The 15832-nt window shown below is 36.3% G+C and overlaps 1 protein-coding gene across 2 annotated transcripts; it reads right to left on the bottom strand.

Annotated features, from left to right (window-relative positions):
• Positions 1-1384: 1384 nt before the first annotated feature.
• LOC149782827 (uncharacterized) lies at positions 1385-14426 on the bottom strand. Of its 2 annotated transcripts, none has more exons than XM_089934351.1 (5): positions 14272-14426; positions 9524-10201; positions 7613-7640; positions 7021-7134; positions 1385-6393 (listed from the first exon to the last, which is right to left on the bottom strand). In XM_089934351.1, exons 2-5 carry the CDS (start codon positions 10196-10198, stop codon positions 6011-6013), a joined length of 1200 nt encoding a protein of 399 aa, XP_089790477.1. In that variant the 5' UTR covers positions 10199-10201; positions 14272-14426; the 3' UTR covers positions 1385-6010. The 2 variants fall into 2 exon arrangements, with proteins under 2 accessions (XP_089790477.1, XP_089790476.1); XM_089934350.1 differs by lacking the exon at positions 14272-14426 and adding an exon at positions 11212-11316.
• Between the last annotated feature and the right edge of the window lie 1406 nt (positions 14427-15832).

Here is a 15832-nt window from a genome sequence, read left to right as displayed (position 1 = left end):
AAATGTGCTGGAACTCTCAGTGCTCATATCAAAATAAAAAACCTTGTGCGATTTGAATCCCATGTTGATCCATGTTTATTTCAAAGTGGAATCTGATGACGTAAGATGACTATAATTTTAATAAGAGCTTATTTATATTTTTTTCACATTTTAAAAATAGCCTATAAAGTTGGAATAATTTTTCAGGATTTTCAAGTTGTAATCCTGGACGAGGCTGTCCTTGCCTTGGCCATGCTGTGCAGACGCAGATTCTAGTTCTTGTAATAGGATATTTAGAAATATTGGTAAATTAGTTTACAATACTGTAAGTGTCTTTGGAACTTCACTTTGTATTCTAGGCAGATAAATTATTTGCTGAATTCTAAATAAATAGCTGGTTTGGTTTCTTTTCTATTACATAGTTTAAGACCATAGAGTAGTAACATAAATTGGGGGCTCAGACCGAGATCTGAATTTCTTTTAAACATTTCAAAAATATTAAAATTGTCCTGAAAATTTTAATTGACTTTATTTAGGAATTTTCATTGTCCCTGGTATAGATTTTCATTTCACACATGTAAGAAATCTTTAGTGCAACCAACAAGCATCTAATGCCGAGTACTTTGTTTGAAATCCTACCCAGAAGGGGTTAGAGTCTAAGAATAATAACGAATTGCTCCACCTTGCCAGAAATTATGCTATTTCAGAAGTAAAAGCAATTTTAACAAAGTAACAAATAAAAAATAGTTTGGTTCAGTAATTGGTGGGAAAGAAAGTTTTGAATCAGAATGCATTGGGTTTTATTAGTAAGTCTATGTCTGGTTTTGATAGGAAATTGAACGAATCATAGAAAAAGAAGATGGAATTTGAATGAATGTGGCTGCAGCTTCAGAAAGAAATGTCGGAAATGCAAAGCAGAGGCAAGAGCGGAGAGAGAGAGAGAGAGAGGGAGATAAGAAATACAAATGCAAAGAGAAGAAAGTAGAGAGAGACAGAGAGTGATATTCAGAGAGATGAAAAGGAGAGACAGATGCATAGAGAAAATAAACATTAGAGGAAATTGCGGATGCAGAGAGGAGAGCTGATAATGTAGAGAAAGAGACAGAGAAGAGACACGAGAAGAGAAGAGAAGGGAAGAAAGAAATGCAATATCGATTAAACGATTAGAACTGGCTGGTGGAAATAACTTCCCTGCATGGGATGAGATGGGATGGGAAGGGAAGGGAAGGGAAGGGATGGGATGGGATGGGATGGGAAGGGAAGGGAAGGGAAGGGGGAAGGGAAGGGAAAGGAAATGCAACACAGATAGTTTTCTCGCATTTGAACACTAGTTCAGATTTTGATTTTACCAAATATATTAGGTTAGTATCCCTATTTAGGAAAAACAAAATGATAAATACTGATCTCACTTTGAGAAAATAGCTGACAACCTGACTTTATTATCACAAAGTGTACTTACTGATAAAGCTCGTGAAGTCTACACTTCACTGTTGGTATAACAATGTGCTGATTATGATGTGGTTAAGGAATATATATTGAACGGTTATGAATTGGTACCTGAGGCATATCGAAAAAGGTTTAGGAATTGAAGAAACAATGAACAAACATATATCGAATTTGCAAGGGAAAATTAACCACTATTCGATAGGTGGTGCTCAGCAATGAAAATTGATGAAGATTACAATAACCTCATACGGCTCATATAAACTGAAGCGTTCAAGAATCGCATAAACTTTGGAAAATGATGCTTGCACAGCTGATGATTATTATTTGACTAACAAAGTTTCATTTATCAATGCGTCTTCCAGTTTTTGGTTACAAAAATCATCTGTCTGATACTAGCACTTCCAAATCTCAATCTGGCAAAAAGTTTAGAAATGAAACGTCTGATAAGGCGGATCAGAAATCCTTATCTTGTCATACGTGCAATTATAGAAAAAAAGAAAGGGCACGCCATTTCTGATTGCTACAGGATAAAAATAAGCAGCAGAATAATGACAGAGCTATTCCAAATGCTTTTAATTTCATCGAAGTCAAGGTCGGGGTTTCTTATTTAAAATAATACATTTATTGGGTCAAGCAAAGCCCAGTCTGATTCTATCTGGATAATTATGAACCATTCATGTCGAAAAGTTCTATATCATTTATTGCTTATTGACGATTATGCCAAGCATATCTCTATTAAAATATTAAAGGACACAGAAATTTCTCAAATTCTTTGGTTATCAGGTACTTTTCGTTTGTCTGAGAAGTTCTCTCTAGTAAAAGTGTTCATATTGGAGGAGTAGGGGGCAACATCATGAATCATTTTAATGGCCAAAAAATCAAAGGTGACGTTTCTAAATACTTTAGATCTTGTCACACTTGTCAGATGGTATGAAATACAAATCAGAAGATATCTAAGGCTTATTTGCAACCTATTCCTTCATTTGATGAACCATTTAGCACAATAATGGTAGACTGTGTCGGTCCCTTACATAAGACCAAGTCCTGCAACCAATTCATGTTGACCATTATCTGAGAGTTTAACGATTTCCAGTTGAAATTGCTTTGAGAAATATACAATTTAAAACTATAGTAAAAGCTTTGATAAAGTTTCTTTACACGTGTTGGCCTTCCCAAATCTGACCAGTCTGTTCAAGGGTATAATTTTTTGCCTGAAATTATGCAACAAGTTATGCATCCACCACTTGAAATATTTTGCTTATCACACTGAAGGTCATGGGGCTTTAGACATGTTTCATCAAACGTTAAAGAATATGATTCGGTCATATAATTTTGATACTGGAAAGACTGATGTTAGGTAATCAGTTCATGAATCATTGGGTTTAAGTATTTTTTGAACTAGTTTTTGGACATCCTGTCCGTAGATCATTGAATCTATGAAAAGAGAAGATTCAAATATTAATCTTCTATGCGTCTGATTTTTTAAATATAAGTTCTGAAAGGTTTTGAAGTAGCAAAAACTAATCTTTATTCTACTGTCAAAAATGAAATTAAGTTATGACAGAAATACACAGGTACTGAGTTTTCCGCCTGGTAATAGAGTTCTGGCTCTCTTGCCCGTACCACAAAATCCTCCTCAGGCTAAATGTTATGATTCTTATATAATTGAAAAGAAAGAAGAAGACTTAACATATATCATGAACACTCCTGCAAGGCGGAAACAGCTACAACTGTGTCATATAAATATGCTAAAGGAGTATCTTAGCAGAGAAATCCCCGTTAATTATTCATTCAGTTTAGTTGTATTTGTACCTGACAGTAAGGATGTAAAAGACTGAATGCAACTGATGTTATTGTTTTGGGGTTTAACGCCATTTTCAGCACATGATAGGCTATACATGGCAGCCACTATAACTGGTCGAGGAAGAACCCGGGAAAACCCCAAAAAGAGCCATCGACCTAAAAGAAGCAACTGGCATGCTCTCTCACGTACCCAACAAGCTAATATGTGAATACGAGTGCTTGCTTTTTAATGTTTCAGCACTAACATCACGGATAAAATCTATCCTGACGTTGAAATTGCTGTCTTTTCTACTTAGATATTTATAGTGTCTTCACCTGATTTGAATAAACTGACCTAATTTTTCCTCTGTTGATAAACAGAAGTGACGTTCACGGATGACTCACCTTCTATGTTTGCAGTATGGTGTAGCCGCATTGCAAATGCATATAAAGCCATGTTTGCCCTTGATATATTTATAGTTATTTCACCTGATGACTATATTCTGCTGTGTTCATAAAGAGATGTGACGTTCACTGATTGGTCACCTCCTTTGATTGCGCTATTGTGTAGACAGGTCTAGAAAAAATGAATCTTCTATTCGATCCCATATCAATTCCGAAGAATATATTTTAAATTATGTTTGTTGGTTTTAAGGCCACTCTCAAAACTGTAATGTCTGTATCATCTAAAGGAAAATGGGAGCTATGTGCCTTTCCCAAGGACACACCAAGTCAGTCGACCCAGGCTGACATGGATCGATAGCGAACCCCAGAGCTTCGGAATACACGTCTAACTTTCTACGAACTATCCTGAAAGTGTGAGTTTTGCTCTTTCATGATAACGATGATCATGCTTTTCCAGGAATCTATTTTCATTTATAAATACCAGAAGTAATGGGAATTCCACTGACGTACTTTTCATGCGGAGTGACAAATTTTAGTTCCACTGGTCATATACCAGAAGAGTTTATGGGATTGTCTTTTGTGCGTCGCCTTCCGTCGGTCGGTTAGGACAAACCAGTTATCGCTGCTCCTTCTAAGTTGCTTGGAGGATTGCCTTGAATTCTTACACACACATTCATCTCATGGTCTAGTTAGTCCTAGATGAAAATGTTGCTGCTCGGAGATCAATATGGCCGCTGCAGATGTAATTTTAAAAATATTGTTATCGCTAATGTACCCGAAAATATGATCATATCAAAATGGGGCTTTCACTAAAGACTTTGTATGATGTATGATAGATTCTAAATGAAAATGGAGCAGATCTGGAGTCCAATACAGACATCATGCTGCTGTCTATAAAATCTTATTATCGCCACTGCTTCTGAATGGACTGTCATATCAGCATGGGCGTGTCACTGTCTAGCTTTGTGTTATAAATGAAAATGGTGCCGATATTATGTCTGCTATAGCTGACACAATGGCCAGCATGAAAATCTTGTTATCACTACGTTTTAATGAAGGATCGTGTCAGCATGGTTTTTCAATGAAAGTTCTAGTAATGTTTTGTTGATCCTTAATTAAAATTGTGCTGATCTGACATCCAGTATATTGCGATCACGAAAATCTTGTTTCGCTACTCTTCTTAAATGGAATTTTATTTTGATACGGGGCTTTCATCAGAAAAGTTCTGATGGTATCTAGTTGGTCCTTGACGAAAATGACCAAGCCTCAACATGGCTACCATGATGGCTATTTTAAAATTATTGTTATATCTACTTCTCCCAAATGGATGGCTATGTTTACATAGTGTTTTCATCAATAGATTTCTTACGTTAACTAGTTCAATCCCTTCGACTGACTATCGTTAAAATTAAAACTACCATTCTTTTGTACGAATAAATATTTCTTGCAACAGATTTAACTAATGTACAGTGTTTAACATCAGTTTTAACTAAAGCACAGTGTTTAACATCAGTTTTAACTAAAGTACAGTGTTTAACATCAGATTTAACTAAAGTACAGTGCTTAACATCAGTTCATTAAAATCTCGCAGAGCTTCTAAGTATTTAAACATATTTAAGTTCGGAAATGATCTAATTTTACTGGAGGGAAGTGAGTTGTCACGGTTGTTTTAGATTTCAAATGCATATGTCCCATACCACTTCTTTCCCACATTCCACTTATGTTGGTACCTACTTATTTATTACCTGATTTCTAGACTTCGGTCAATTAGACCGGAAAAAGTACGGTTGAATCTTATCGCACTGATTTACCCGTCTTTTCATTTCTATGTAAATGTTTGAAAGACAGCCAGTGTAGTATCATCCAGGTAAATTCGGACATGTGCATATTACATTAGAAAAGCCATTGAAATATGTAACTAAGGTCACGAAGAGCATCTTTGTTGTAAAAGTGAGGTACTAACTACCATTAGCCGCAACAGGAGCTTCGGAGTTGGGAACGTTTCAGCAAGTATTATTACTAGTACTATATTACAAATAAGCATCATGCCTTGCTTGCAGGAAGACCATTGTTCATAATGATAAGGGGCCATTCTGTGCATGGGAAGTATAAAGCCACTATTATATATGTTTCAAGAGTCATTGATTTACATCCATTCCTCTTTTCGCAAACACATACATGTTCTCTCATTGCTGTAAATAAAATGTTCTCACATGTTCAGTGCCTAAATTGCATATCAATGAAAGAATGGCTTCAACTTTTCATTACAGTTTCTGGCCGAAGACCTAAATCAAACGAGGGAGAGAAAGAGAGAAAATCACAAAAATCAAACATGCACATGAGGGCAATGTATGCCCCCCACCCTTAAGTTAAGTTGAATAAAAACGAGTACATTATGTTACAATAAATAAACACCAAAGTAATTAGAATGTGGCGCTCTATACACATTCGAAAGTGAAATGTCTGTCAGATTAACTGACAATTCATCGTTGCTCGTCAGTTTTAGCACACTCGCAAGGAAGCTGGTGTAGAACCCATCAGGTCCGCACTCACTGGTCTTACTCGACAAAAGCGTCTGCACACCCGCATTTGGACGACCTCTGTGTTGTCGATTTATCATATGGGAAAGAGGCCTTGATCCCAGTTGGCATTTAAACGTAACTGCAGAATAGATAAAATAAAATCCAGCTTCTGGCACCTTAAGTCTGGACTCGGGTGTCACGGTTAATCCCAACATGAATGCGGACCCATACCCATCTTCAGTCTGCCATGTCAGTTTTTCTGAAGAAAAAGAAAGAAATAATAATAATAATAATAATAATAATAATAATAATAATAATAATTTATATGCAAGGAGAAGAAGACTTTATAAAGAATAGAAACGTCAAACACAACATAATATATACATAAACAACAATCTTATAATAGTTTAACAACCGTAGGAGCGATTTCATGTTCGGTTAGAATCAGGTAGACATTACAGCATTATAGCTGTAATAATCCTCGATAACATTACGTAGTTTTAAATGTGTCGAATGATACTTTGAACTGTGAAGGTTATATGGCAGGTGCGATGATAAACAATTATCATATACGAAAGCGATATGAGTATACTGAACATGCCCAAAGAGTAATATGAACCTTAGAAACATAGACGCGATGACATGTATTATCTTGTCTCTGACTCCAAGTATTTCCATTAACATTTACTGTACACATGTATGGCGTTTAGTCTTACAATATGATTTTAGCAAATAATAGACGAAACATTTAGTGAAACATACTCATTTATATATATAAATGCGAGATTTTGGGTAACAATTTTGAAAAACCTCGCTCTTGTTTACAACCTATGGCGAGGTTTCTCAATTACACATCAGTGAATCAGACCGATTCTAGTAATCTCACCTGGCAATGACGTAACATTTGCATACAGGTGAGCTGCTATTTCCCTGGAACGCCAGATTTCCAGGCTTTTATAAACGTCTTCGTGGTTTTGTGAAGTAAGGCGCTCAGTGGTAACTGTAATTTGCAAATAATAATAATAATAATAATAATAATAATAATAAAAATAATAATAATAATAATAATAATAATAATAATAATAATAATTCATATATTTCACATGTTTTTTCATGTGCAGATTCACTTGCAAGAAATCAACGAACTTTACCAAAGGACTGTGTTTGTTTCAGAAATTATATATTCATATAATATATTTTAACCTGTTAATATCAAATAAATCGACTTGATATGTTCAACAAAGAATATTTGGTGTTGTAATATAAAAAGTAACCATTCTACAGACAGTATGCTTAATTGTTTCACTACTGATTATATTGTAAGGCAATCTATTTACAGACAAATAGTACACTATCAATACACTTTTTTCCATTATGTATATTTAGCAACATTTTTGGTCTTCTCTTTTCATGTATCATGTTATATGTATTAAGGTTTTTATGCAAGTGTGAAAAAATCACCAGAAAAAGTAAATTACCATCTCTTGTGTATCCTTCTTGTATCACCTATAAATGAAGCAATGTGAATGCGAATCACTGATAAATTTCATTACACATCTTGGCATAAAATGGAAAAGTCACCAGTGATTAGTAATGTGCAAATTATACATAAAAGAATACGATTATTGCCGGTCTACATTAAAAATGTTGCTGACATATGACGTCAGCTGAACATTTTCTCCAGAGTTCACAAGTTCGAATAAATTTTACAGTTAATTGTTAATACTACAGGATTATCGTGGAATATCCGAAAATGTGTCAGTTATACAAGTCTACTAAAAAAAGAATCTCATTGACAATAATTTATGAAATTTTAAGCAGCCTATTTGACGTTTTTAGAGCAATGGTGACTTGAACGTCTATGCCTTGAAATACTTAGAATGTGATAGAGATGACATGTAATAAAACGGACTATATATATATAGAGAGAGAGACAGAGAGAGAAGAAGACGAAAAAGAAGAAGAAGAAAACCGATAATATAGACCTAAATATGTAAATATAGATATATTTTCTAAATGGGAAAACGTAGTTCCAAACGTGATATCGCTCCGTGGCGATACAAGTGGTGTTGCCACTCTGTTTTCTCCCACCGGTATATTTAAATATTTCACGATGAAATATTTAATAACAAAAAGGATTATCGACGCACGCTTCCTAAAGATTCTAAGATCCTAACTTGATTTTAATTTGAGCGACATAATTTTACAAATCAAACCGATTGTAATGTCTTTTTCCCCATGCTGTTTGAAGCATTGGATTATTACTCCTTTGTTCTTGTAGACTTGCGTGGCCACGGTGAAAAACTTTTTTCTTTTTATATTTTGGTGTTCAGAAATTGGAACTATAATTTACTTTCAGTCATAATGACATTTTGTCCCTTAATTAGCAGATACATATTGCTTAAATTATTATTTGCGTTTTCCTGTTTCATACACTGGCCTGCGTAATCAGGTTACATTAATCACAGCTTGTGGGACAGGATGTAAGCATACTATGCTTGAGCGTTCAAGGTCACGAAACAGCTTGGTATTGATAGATAGCCAGTGGCTTAAAGGAGAGTACATTTGACGTCGTCGCATCTTCGCTAGCCAAGATTCCGATAGCCCTATATACACCTTGACGTAAGGAACAGACATTTCTGTGTTTCGGATCTGTGAATTTCATTGGATGCGGCGGCAATCCACCACATCCAATCAAAATTAAGTTGTTCAAATTTGAACACTGTTCCCACGTGATCGAGTCAAGGGGAGCACACAACTTGAATGGACTGATAAATAAACAATTTTCCACTGCCGGTCCGTGTTTGCACAAATATCTTTCACTCAAATACACCTGTAATGGCTTCCCTCTGGTACATAGTCATACTTTCGATTTTAAACTTACAAAGTGTCCTTTTTAGGTCAACTGCCTCCACCGTTTCCGGCCGATGTACGATGCACAAAGCAATTGGTTAGTTGGCATAACATACTAAGGGAGGCAGCACACGAAATCCATCAAATGTGGCTTGGACAAAGCACCAATATAGCTGTTCGATCCGCCAAGGTGTAGATAGGATTATCGGTTGGGAAAAATCATACCCCGCATTGTTCCAAAGGCTCGTGAATATTTATATCTTTCTATCTTATAACTGAGATTTTTCCACTGCAAAAAGAATATCATAATTATTATATTCCATGTGTGTGATTATGAGCTACAATGTTTGTTACAAACATATGAATCTAGGAAAAGAAACGGCCAAACAATTACTAGTCTCTTCCCTACCTTTTGTTTTATTTTTGTGTTAAGACATTTTTTTCTTGTGACTTGTCTTAAGATAGAGACAGACGTACATAGACAGAGAGACAGAGAGATAGAAATACAGAGACAGAGGGGGAAGGGGCTAACGTACCAGAAGGAAATATTTCTGGAGAGCAGCGTTTCTAACACAGCAAAACTTATTTCCACAAGACGAAATTGTATTAAAAAAGGTTTCTTCTGCCGTCACGTGTGATCCCAGATAGTCGCAAGGTATGCACAACCAGTCCTGTACGCCATCTTTTAGTACTTGTTGTAAAGGACACTTTTTTTCGTCTGACCCCATAATTACTCCAAGTCTTGTAGCAAGAACTATCACCACTACTACGAGCACAATGTTACCCGCAATTGAAATTGACAGGAATATACGACTAAAATTCGGTTTCTTACATATTTTATCCCATCTACACTTAATTCCTGTTTCAGTATCATACCGAATCGTTGTTTTTCGAATTCTGCGCTCTGCGCTCAGTCCTCTTGTCAAGGTGGAATTTTCGTTCGTCATTTGTCTTTCTGACAGACACTGATTCTCATCCTTGCTTCCGATGCCAGAATCTGCAGAACTATCACTAGAATCATACCTTTTACTTTCGTCCACGGAATAATGCCATTTTTTTACAGGCTTATAATTAACCTGTTCCTTTTTAATAAAGAACAGATCGTCATCTTCGTATTCTCGTATGTTAGGGTGACCAGGTTCCGTGTGTCCCTGTGACAAATCGTCAATTCTTCGTGTCATTTTTATTACTTCAGACTGACTGTGATCCATCTCCTGTTGCAATATAATGAATATTCTTTTTTTAAAAAAATGTACCGAGATTTCTAATGCACCTAAGAATAATTGCTGAGTAAATGCCTTTAGGTACGTAAAATGTTAATAAGGGTAACTTATTCTTCTGACGTATACTGTAATGAGATGCAAATTTAGTATATATGCTTGTAAGTCATATGTCTTATTATCTAGTTTTTTATACGAAAAGTGAATAATATACCCTGATCAAGCTATTGAAAGTATCTTATACATGGGTTAGCAGCTGTCTATCTGAGGTAAGGTGTTTGTACTGGGTCATAAAGACTTCTAAACCTGAACATATACGAGTATTTGTATAAACGTCCAAGCCTTAACATATACGAGTATTTGTATAAACGTCCAAGCCTTAACATATACCAGTATCTGTATAAACGTCCAAGCCTTAACATATACAAGCGTGTTATTTAGAAAACTAGTACGCGTAATGTTTATTCCAAAGGCAAAAACAAACTGAAATTTAATTTTCAACTAATCCACATCATTCTGTTTGAAAGCACGTCAACGTACAACTATCGCAAACGTAACTCGCTATTTCACCAAACAAATCCAGTTTGTCATTTTGTTCAATCCATCTTAGTAAAGAATAATCGTTGCACAAACTGATTTTAAAAATGTCATCAGAAACAATTTAAAGAAAACTAAACATTCTGGTTAAATGATGATTTAGTTCGTTGTGCTTTATGCAAACTATTTTAAATTGTAATGTCCTTTTGAAACATTTTGCTAAGACTGAAAGGCTACTGAATCTCAACGTGAATTCAGGTAAATTAATCTATATATTTTGATAACTTGCGATATCGTAGCGTTATTCCTTTGCGATATAGACGGAGATAATTTCTAACTTCATCTTCCCAAATTACTACTGATGTCTTCATTTCCATGACTTGTTCATTACTCGTGATAAATTTAAAGTATGTGTAACTCTTGATAATTCTTTGTAAAACAAAAGAGGCAACTGAAGCGTCCAATACCATTTTAGTCCACGAATCTCCTCGGCGAAAGAAGAAACAGACACTTTGACAGCGTGACTTGCGTTTTATTCTGATTTTCATATCATGCATAATTCTTGGAAATCCTGAAGTCGCTGGTATTTTTATCCTCCAATACAAGCATTACAGATGGCAATTCAACATGTGGAGACACACTACACGGACAGCAACAGATGGTACGGGCTCTTCATTAACCAGTACAATAGTTAGGACATCTAGGCTACATTTCCTATACCATAACTTATAGACGCTGATGTGTACAATTATTTACTTGATTTTGTAATCTTTAATATGCAAATAGTAACAAAACTGGAAAGAGTATTATTATTATTATTTGATTTGACTGTAGTTATATGATAGTCATGAGCACAAAAGAAACACTTCCCGCTTTAACATGTCACCTTTTCTCAGCGAAACTCTGCCAATAAAGGGATTCAAATGTATTTCATATAAATGTGGGCACAATTCTATCAGGCCGATAATGCAAGAGCAAGTATAAAAGGTCGTATCTTTATCATATAGGTTTATTGATTACAGTTCTCCGAAATCGCCGATGAGTAGTTTCAACGGAAATCCTTGAATTTAGAATGTTCAATGCACTGGCTTGCACTAATTGATCGGTAAGAGCTTTCTGATGAAAAGACGTGATTATACATGTATTCTTTAAGTCTGTGAGTGCGTGCCTGCAAGCACCTGAGTAATGCAGTATGATCATCAACCTATAGTTAAACATACTTTATACTTATATATAGTTTCTTTTGAACAGGGTTGTCATATTCCATTCAGAAAAACAAATATTATATTTATGGTCCACCCACACCCCCTCCAGACAAGATAAATATGTCGTTGTGGGTTGATGGGACGAAGACTCACTTGGAGAGATAATAATGGTAGGAACGCTACTGACCGATATTCATTTCCTAGTGTAGACACGATGTAACCAGTGTCAATCAATACATATAGCAGACTGCTGATCTTTCAAAAGCCTAACTCTAATTTCCGCTTTTAATTTCACATAATAACACCGAGGATAATACGTTTCTTTTCCATTTTAACATGTTCGCTGTTTTTAATCTGCAGGAATAAAATGCCCTTTTACACATCATGAATTAGTCATGAGTATATTTTCAAATAGTATGTTATGAACTGTGGGAGCGATTCCTACCATAGTTGTGATATTATGACTGCTTGTTCGCCGTAAATTACCATTCGCTTTAGACACCACTAATACAGAGTAAACTAAGGTTTTCCTACATAGAAAGTAGCGCCTCCAAGACCAAATGAAAGAAAGTAAAACTTGCTCGCGCATGCATGGATAAACATGATTTTAATCTAAAAGGGATTGAACACAAAATCTATAATTGAAAAACTGATATCATATTATTAAAACAATGTCTCGTAAACGACATTTGTGAATTTCTTGTGTAATCTTTGTATGTATGTATGTATGCATGTATGTATTGCATGCGTGTGTGTGTGTGCGTGTGTATGTATGTGTGCGTGCGTGCGTATGTATGTATGTATGCGTGTGTGCGTGCGTGCGTGTGTATGTATCTATGCGTGCGTGCGTATGTATGTATGTATGTACTTGTGTACGAATGTATGTACTTGTGTCTGTATGTATGGATGGATGGATGGATGGATGTATGTATGTACTTGTATGTATGTATGTATGCATGGATGGATGGATAGCACGATGTAACCAGTGTCAATCAATACCTATAGCAGACTGCTGATCTTTCAAAAGCGTAACTCTAATGTCCACTTTTAATTCCACGTAATAACACCGAGGATAATACGAGTTCGTTTCCATTTTATCATGTTCACTATTTGTAATCTGCAGAAATATAATGCCCTTTTACACATCAGGAGTTAGTCATGAGTATATTTGCAAATAGTATTTTATGAACTTTGGGAACGATTCCTACCATAGCTGTGATATTATGATTGCTTGTTCGCCGTAAATTGCCATTCGCTTTAGACACTACTAATATCGAGTAAAGTAACTAAGGTTTTCCTACATAGGAAGTAGCGCCTCCAAGACCACATAAAAAAACTAAAACTTGTTCGCGCATGCATGGACAAGCATGATTTTAATCTAAAAGGGATTGAACACAAAATCTAAATTGAAAAACTGATATTATATCATTGGAGCAATGTCTCATAAACGACATTTGTGAATCCCCTGTGTAATGTATGTATGTATGTATGTATGTATGTATGTACGTATGCATGCAGATAGGTAGGTAGGTGGGTGGGTGAGTAGGCTGGCAGGTAAGTATGTATGTTTGCATGGCTTTCGTAGTTTGTTTGTTGTTTTTTTGTTTTTTTTCGGGTGGGTGGGGGCACCAAAGGCTTCATATGTATGTATGTATGTATGTATGTATGTATGTATGTATGTATGTATGTATGTATTATGCATGCATGCAGGCAGGCATATTTTCATTCACATATCCCGTGTTATCTCAACGAACAAGAGAAAACTAGTGGTAAGCGCTGTATCATTTATGAAAGCTGATAAGAATCATAATCGATTGAACTTCGAACCGATTCTCAAACACTGCAATACACCAAATTAAAAAAGAAGTATTTTCGTGTCCTCATTCAATTTAAATAGGGGACCCTAGTGGCCGAGTAGTCTAAAGCGCTCACCGTTACGGATCACTGCCATCTCACCTCTGTTTGCGTGAGTTCGACTCTCAGGTTCGGCCAATGTGGGTATGTGAGAAAGCTTGCCAGTAGCTTCTCTTGGGTCGGTGGTTCTTTTGGAGGTTTTCCCGGGTTCTTCCTCCACCATTTATACTGGCCTCCATTTATAGCCTATTTTGTGCTGAAACATGGCGATAAACCCTACAACAACAACGACAACAACAATTTAAATTGTTTCTTTAACCCAGGGGTTAATTACAAATTCTTTCGTTCTTCCAAACTTAAGCAGAGGTACCTAAAGTAGTAGCTTTTGGAAAACGCACTTGACCCATGCAACGACGAGTCTGTTTGGACTGACCTACTTTTCTATATGTAAACAAAAAAGTTACTCACCGCTAGCTAAGTTGCATAGTCCGTGTTTGTTCGACACAAATCATGCCACACACTTTTCTCTACTTCTTTTCATTACACGAATGCAAACGACGAGCTAACGTTTTATTGAAAATACTCGGTATTTCAGTTTACTATTTACTGGGAATTACTGACAGCTTCAGAGAACGAGCTCGTCCTACTGACCTGGTTAAAATAGGGGAATTCCTTTTGGCTAGAGAACTTGTGCTGGCAAAAAATTAGTTTGATTAATAAATATTTTAATATTACAGCATTTTAATTATTGATTTCAAATAATTCCAGTTTCCAAACTTACATTTTGAAAATCGTGCTTTGTGTCGATTCAGTTACCTTGAATTCTATAATAGAACTTCTCTGGAAAAGAGCGATCATTATTACCATGTTTTCTCAGGTATATAGTGATCATCTCTGTCCTGAAGTCCGTCCCTCACGCTATCTCATATCCTTCTGAGACGCATCTCATAAAATTGGTGAAATAGTACCCTCATGATGTCAAGTGATGGGACAAATTTTGTGCTTCTCGCTATGACCTTCTTTCCACCCACCCCAAATCCCCGGTACCATCTGGATAGGTCAAACGGTCAAAAGGGTACGATTTCTGCCATAATGTCGTTCAATTAAATATTTTATACAGATGGAAGTGACAACCAGCGACAGGTTCTTTCATACATGCTGCGGCATCGCTAGGGTTGGTGTCACCCAGTGCGGTAAACTCATGGTGTCACCCCTCCAGACTTCCACCATGGATTTCTTCTTTTTAAAATAAGTCCACAGTATAATATAAAAATAAGCACCAGACGCTCTGCAGCCTGCATGGTGGCACCCTGTGCCTGCTAGTCATGTATTTAACTATGATCGGTTATCCGCTTATGAAATCCGACTAGACCGAGCAGTGTGTGCTCTGTAAAATTTGCAATTTTTCATTTTGGTGTCACCCCTCTGCGATGGTGTCACCCGGTGCGATCCGCACCCCCCGCACCCCCCTAGCGACGCCACTGCATACATGAAAGACAAATTCAGATATGTGGTCGTTATTGGCCCTTGGGACTATCCTTACATCGCCTTACTCCTGGGTCACAACCTGAAACGGTTGATGGACCCAACCTATAGCCATATATAAATCAATTGGCCATGGAAGGAAAAGTTAAGACGTGCAACAAGTACTGAGCCGTGGGTCTGTCCGTAGCAACCATCACCACTCCAGGTACGTAATCAGAGGGTTATATCTTGGCCAGTATCAAGATATACAGATACGCTTATTAAGATATTTAAGAGACATTGACCCCTGGGTCTATCAATAAGGAAATGGGACCTCTCTCATCGTCCCCTCTCCTGTCAGAAGTTAGAACTATTAAGAAACCTAATAGTATGAACATATTAACAGTGAGTATGACAAAGCGTAAATTTGCAACAAAATTCCCTTCCCCCTCCCCCCTCCCCCACTACCAACTGATGAATGAAAAATGTTTTGGGATCTTAGTACTGGACATTCTTTAATTGCAGCTTTCTGCCGGTAATTAGCCGTTTTGGTTAAGCATTACTG

The sequence above is a fragment of the Sinohyriopsis cumingii genome, chromosome 15, assembly GCF_028554795.1.
Source record: "Sinohyriopsis cumingii isolate HCF-2022 chromosome 15, ASM2855479v2, whole genome shotgun sequence".
Lineage (NCBI taxonomy): Eukaryota > Metazoa > Mollusca > Bivalvia > Unionida > Unionidae > Sinohyriopsis > Sinohyriopsis cumingii.
This window is presented reverse-complemented; position numbering and strand designations above follow the sequence as displayed.

Bases quoted from the DNA above. Each gene is read 5' to 3' on its own strand.
- LOC149782827 (XM_089934350.1), bottom strand. From the start codon at position 11,301: ATGCATGATATGAAAATCAGAATAAAACGCAAGTCACGCTGTCAAAGT. The intron at 10,202-11,211 runs GTATTGGACGCT...ATATTGCAACAG, and splicing joins GAGATTCGTGGACTAAAATG to GAGATGGATCACAGTCAGTC. The intron at 6,394-7,020 runs GTGAGATTACTA...CTTTTTCTTCAG, and splicing joins AAATGTTACGTCATTGCCAG to AAAAACTGACATGGCAGACT.